The sequence below is a fragment of the Artibeus jamaicensis genome, unplaced genomic scaffold, assembly GCF_021234435.1.
Source record: "Artibeus jamaicensis isolate MK-2021 breed Jamaican fruit bat unplaced genomic scaffold, CSHL_Jam_final scaffold_625, whole genome shotgun sequence".
NCBI lineage: Eukaryota > Metazoa > Chordata > Mammalia > Chiroptera > Phyllostomidae > Artibeus > Artibeus jamaicensis.
The window spans coordinates 1,927,075-1,933,302 of record NW_026522051.1 but is presented as its reverse complement, the minus strand read 5'-3'; the positions used below and the strand labels follow the sequence as shown (position 1 = coordinate 1,933,302).

At 48.9% G+C, this 6,228-nt stretch overlaps 1 protein-coding gene across 3 annotated transcripts in view; it reads right to left on the bottom strand.

Moving 5' to 3' along the window:
• Nucleotides 1–3,349: 3,349 nt before the first annotated feature.
• KIFAP3 (kinesin associated protein 3) overlaps nt 3,350–6,228 on the bottom strand; it is a 113,828-nt gene continuing 110,949 nt past the window's right edge. For 2 of the 3 annotated variants that reach the window (XM_053659375.1, XM_037167419.2), the window contains one exon: nt 3,350–4,342. In XM_053659375.1, the coding sequence (XP_053515350.1) occupies nt 4,234–4,342 (109 nt within the window). In that variant the 3' untranslated portion in view covers nt 3,350–4,233. The remainder of the gene's footprint in view (nt 4,343–6,228) is intronic. The other variant, XM_053659376.1, reaches the window with a different exon arrangement.

The following is a 6,228-nucleotide window of genomic DNA, read 5'->3' as shown; positions in this document are numbered from 1 at the left end:
TCTTCGGGGGTCCGGTTTCTCCGCCACCATAGAAACGAGTCCGGAAGCCGGACAGAATGCCAGCCTGCGGCCCTGTGATGCCACCACCGAGGCGCGCGAGCCCGGAACCGAGCTAGAGCGGCCGCCCTGGGGACTCTTCGGCCGGGGCCATCTTGAGTGCGGGCGCCGGTGCCCACCCTGCGGCCCAGGCCCCGCTCACAGCGGCCGGGTGGGTTCTGAAGAGGCCCCCTCTTTCACCGCCCCAGCAGAACGTGCAGCCTCCTCTGGACCCTAACGTTCAGGCTTTTAACCCCGGGTTTCCACTTGATTTCCGCCCGAATCCAAAATGGCCCCCCGGTGCGTCTGACAAACAGTAAAGGGGCGGGGCGTAGGTATGGCGTGTGGACCCGGACAGTGACGTCGCTCTCTCTGCAGCGCTGATTGGCTGAGCCGCGTGGTCCAAAGTCGTGCGTTCCACGGTGGCTGAACCCAGGAGGAAGTCTGAAGTTACACTTGTTTCAGCCAGGAGTCCAATCTGGCACTGTAGGACCCGTCCTTTACGCTAATGACTGCTACCTAATAGGCTGCTGTGAGAGTAAAGTGAATGTACGTAATAGTTTTAAAGCTGCATGACTCAAACAATGTTTTCTCCTTGCCTTCTGCGTGGTCGCGGTCGCGGTCGCCATCGCTCCTACTTAGTACGTCTACACCCTCACAGGTGACAGCTGACCGGAATCCTTCGATCATCTAAAACTTTTAGGTTCTTTATGGTCGATAACAGCAGCAGAAACTTTAGGATGGATAAGGGAGCCCACAATGTCCTCTCCAGGTTAAACGAAAGCAACGAGCAGACCCAATGGTGTCCCCTATTCAGAAATGTATCAAACACTTAGGAGGACGCAGACTCGCACAGCATTCGCTCTGTGCTAACAGCCCGACTACAGCAGCGCACTCAGTGCTGGGTCCTCTAGAAACAGAATTCGAGCCACATGATTAAATTTAAATTTCCTAGTAGCCACAGAATGAAGGCAATTTGAACACTGCTTTAACACAGTAGATCCAGAAGATGTTATTTACATATAAACTCAATATAAAAAATACTATTGAGATATTTTGGTACTGCCTTCAAAATCAGATGTTTAATGGACTGGCTATATTTTCACACTAGGTGGTCACACATGCAGTTTCAGGAGGTCTAACCACCACCTTGCACTATGAAGGGGAGAAGCAGAGGCGCCACTGCCCGAGGCTGGATTCTGTCGTCACTGTGGTCGCCCTCAGCACCAGCCTCTGGCGACCAGAAATCTCTCGGGCCAGTGACGGAGCCAGGATTGCTAAGGGACGAAGCCTCGGGTGGCATCTCCAAAGGTGGAGGTTTCCAGAATGTTTCGACCCTGTTTATTCAGGAGTAGAGAGCATTTTCTAAGTATTTTAGCCAAATTACCTATCTTGAGTTCTTCTTAGACTTCATTTCTAGTCTACATCATGATAATAAACTTATTTTGGCCAATAAATACACATTTGTGACACTACGCTGTTAGCAAGACACCTGGTGTTATCAGGGATCAAGGCGGTTAAAGGACTTGGAGCTCCATCCCTGGAATGTGGCCTTTCTGGAGTGCGCGTTCCTGGTTCCTGAAGGCTGGTTGCCTCCAGGGCCTACCTTGGGCCATGCGGGTGTCCGACCTGTAGCCCAGGATGGCTGTGAATGCGGCCAACACAAAATGGTAAATTTACTTAAAACACGATGAGATTTTTTTTGTGACTATGTGTCACAATGTATTTAATGTGTGGCCCAGAGATGCCAAGCAGCTGGACACCCTGCCTTGGACCGTTCAGCCCACACAGAGCCACACACTGTCTCTGCTGGAGGAATTCAAGGTGAATCAGAGACACTGTGACGCCTGTGTTGTGAGAAACACTGCCTGGCTGTGTAAACACGACACAAATGCTCTAGAACGTGTAACCTCACGTCACAGACTACATTCAGGTAATTCACACCCACCCCATCTGTCCCAGGCACTCTGCTGACCACTAGGAAATGAGGGAACCATCACTGCAGAACAGTGTGTTGTCTGGGGGACCCCAGGAAAGCCTTTTTTAAACAAAGGCGTTGAAGATGCGCTAGCCCCTCAGCGCCAGGAACGTCACTGTAGTTTGCCAAAGCGCCCGGCCTCACCTCCAGCAGGTAAGTGTCGCGCTGCTGCGTGTGAATCTGGACTTGAGCCTGACGGCCCTGAACTCTGCCTGCCACGAGCTCCTGGTCCTTAGCAAGGGCTCGCCGGGTGCCAGCCTCTGCTCCGGACTCGGGAGACACCTGCAAGTGGGACCGTTCCCTGCTCTCAACAGCCTTGCCCCTGAGGGGACAGAGGCACGAGGGGAGAGACAACACGCACGTCAGTGAACAAAGACAACCTCAGATCGTGAAGTGTGAAGAGAAGATAAAACACAGTAATGTGTTGAGTACTTACTATGTGTTAGGGACTTCATATGATGTTCTTCCTGAGTCGCTTCTAGTAGTCCCTGGGAAGTTAAGCTACAGAGTGTTTGCTTCGTCTATTAATGTCGCTTATTGTGTATATTATGTCTGTGATACTTTGTACATATGGCAGATAATGAGGCAAGAAGCTCAGCGCTGAGGCCCTGCATCGGAAGCAGGGAGGCAGGCTGTCACTGACCAAACCGATGAGCTTGGGCCACTCATTTCATCTCTCCTGGCCATGGAGTTTTCAATGGAAATAATCTGACGGGGTTGCTCCGGGGCCATTTCCAGCTGTAACATTCTATGGTTAAAACCGGAATTCAGACAGCCCTGGCCAGTGAGGCTCAGTTGGTTGGGCCTTGTCCTGCAAACTGAAAGGTCACAGGTTCGATTCCCAGTCAGGACACATGCCTGGGTTGTGGATTCAGTCCTCAGCTGGGGAGTGTGCAAGAGGCAACTGATCGAGCGAGATGTCTCTCTCGCTCTCCTTCTTGCTCCCTTCCCCTCTCTCTAAAATCAATAGAATTCAACAACAACAAAAAACTGACAAATGTATGTTTTCAGAAAGATCAATTAGGTTGTAAGTTCGAAGACACAAATCACATCTTCACATGTTCCCTCAGAAGCACCTTGTATTTCCTTATACATGGGAGGTAGTTTTAACAATCTGTTGATTATACTGAAAACTTTTATGTGATTGGTTTTTCAAAGAGGTGGATGGACAGTTATTTCAAAGGCTCTTTTCACTCTACTATTCTATGGTTAAAGTACAAATCGAGCCAATAGTGATCAAGGAAGCCCATAACCAAAGGTCAGCAGTTTTCTTTGATCCGTGTGTCCCTTGGAAGCCTCATGTAACTCCTTCCACAGTAAGTGCTCAAGAAAATATCTCTAGATCGTGGCTATTTTATTTGCTTTAAGTAAATTTTCAGCATTATAACATTGAGTTCTTTTCAAAACTCATTATTAATGATAATGTCTTTCCATTTCTTATTAACTAAATCTTTTAATAACAAGCATCTTAGTAAGCAAAATACTGTTTTCCAGTTTTCCTCAATGAGACTTATAATTAGATTTCACAATAATAAAATTTAAAGGCCTCAAACTCATCTAGTTTCATGTACTAATAGGTGTTCCAGGTTTTCTACATCAAAATCTGAAAGACACGGACTCGAGTGGCTGCACTCACACAAAACAACTTACTGTTGTTCCACTGTTCTCGGAAAACTCCCGGTTAACACCTCTGGGAAGCGACCTTCAGGCACATGCATGGAATTCAAATGGGGCGTCATTTATACATTTTCAGGGTAGCACATATCACGTGAAATACTCAAGTTTACAAGGGAAAGGGGGAGATGAAATTCTTATGCACCTACATAAGCATGGAATTCCTAACGAAACACATTAAATAGGGACGCGTGACCTTCTCCAATTCATTGGTACTTTATGCTTCTTTTTAATAGAAATTAAATTAGTCACCTAATATACATAATGTAGTGTTTTCCAGTCTAGTTGCTTTTCGAGGTTCGCTCTGAGTCCCGGGGAAATGCTCTCCAGCATCACGAGGCGGTGTGACGAGGGGCGGGCCAAGCATGCACTGCACTCAGCACAAGACCACAGGGGCGGAGTTAACCTGCAGCTACCACCACGAAAAAATAAGAGAAACACAGACCCGCGCTCGCATCAGCATGCATTATTAGCCCCAGATTCAAAGCCAACCCAACCCCCACAGGCTTCCTCTAAGCTAAGCGCGCACACGGGGAGAGAGGCCTTCATCGCGGCCCGAAGCCGTAGTAGTAGGGGTCATCCGGGCGGAAGCCGTACGCCGTGGCTGGGCGTCCCAGAAGGCCCACCGACGGGCCGAAGCCATCCATGCCGAGGCTAGAAAGAGAACAAAAAAAATGTGAGTTATAATTTTCATCAGACACCCACAATGCCTGGGACTTCACTCCTTCAAGATTCTCTTCCCAGCAGTGAGAGTGATTTATGTGGATGTTATTAATCCCTTAAAAAATTTAATTTGGCTGCAAAACGTGTATAAAAAATATTCCCTTCTAATAACGTGCATTAGAAGGGTGGGGAACCGGGTCACCAGGCAGCCACTCACGACGAGGAGGAGGGCGGATCGGAACACTCTCAGTGGGTCGCACTCACACGTGGTGTGTACGCCACAGGTGAGCGGTGGGAAAGACGATGCGAGGGGACGGCAGAAGGGGGGCGAGGGGTTTCGCTGCCTGTAAGCAGCTCTTCCACGTGCAGACGCAGGACCGAGCCACTGGTGGTGAGGCCGTGCAGTCTGGGTTTTAGCGGTGACCGCTCACTCAGGGCCAGATCATGCCGTGAGCTCGGCCGTACGGGGAGAAGACAGGAAAGGTTACAGGCTGTCAAAGTTGGCCAGATTTGATCTGCAATCCTCCTTCTGACTCCTCGGTGCCAAAGATTACTCAATAGCACATGTCTCTTTTGAGTAACAGCAAGTTAACCATAAATTTGGGTTCAATTTATCCTGTGGAAATAACAGACGCCCGAAGAGAACCTTTGGTTATAAAGAGAACTTGACAGTGGATGACCTTTGATTATTCCTTTTAAAAAAATGATTCTTTCCTCTGTTAGTAAGTTATCTCGGAGAGAATCTGCTCTGCAAAGCACTTAAGGGTCAGAGCTTGCCCGACACCCAGCAAAAGGACGGGGCCCTCGCCCTGCCAGGCAGACGTGGGGCTCGAACATGCTCATGCAGCGAACGCCGGCGCTGGTCTCCAGTCAAAGCAAATGGTATGTGATGCAGAGGTGTGAGCTCCCAAAGAATAAATCTGCCTAAATGACTGAAGATTGGGTGAGGTTACAGTGGATGGAAAACGCTTACCAGCAGAATCTCGGTATTCACATAGCCACTCACTTCCTTCTCAGGACTCCGACGGAAGCAATGTAAAATACTAAGGTTTTAAATAATTTGTGCGTGCGCGCGTGTACACTGGGACAGGACCCGATGCCACATGTGAGGAGTCACGATACACACGAGCGTAGTAGTTAATGTGACTCTACCTCGTAACGGAATGGGATTTCTGAAACGCGTTTTAGGCAGCATTTTTAGTGTGTGATCCTGGGTAAATCAAACTTTTGGGGGCTCCATCTACGATTTCTGGATGTTGGCTGAAATTTTTAAGTCTGAATTTTATCTTAAAATGGCAAAATATTAGCCCACCTTGGTCCCACAGGAAGACTAAATTTTATGAGCTTAGTCTCAACGTGGCTCTGAAGGCGTTTCAGAAGTTAATGGAGTCTGTGAGCTGAGACACACGTGTGAGTTTAAAATCAGAGCGAACATCGGCTGTTGGAAACTCCCCCCGAAGCACCACGGTGACCAGCACTCGTGTCCCTGAACAACTCTCTCTACCGTCCAGAGAGACCGTACAGCTTGTGCAGTTCAATGTCCGTTCTCGTCTTTCTGCTTATCTCTGGCCTTCTGCGACTCCGTACGTTTTTTAGCATCTCTTCCTGAGGCTGAGCAGCAGACGGCTGTGGTTAAACTCAAGTTAATTCTGTGTGTTTCTCAAGGTAGGGGCTATCGTGAGATCGCTCTCAAGAAGCTGGAAGTAAGAAGCACAGAGCAGATGGGTGAGTCAATGCACAAAGGCACCTTCCAAGCAGAACCTCGCACAGAGGGACGGTGGCGATGTGACTAATTCCACCTCCAAGAGGTGCTGGTAGAACCACACCAGGCAATTCCTTGGGGCGGCCTCCGGCCACACCGGCAGCATCTGATCACG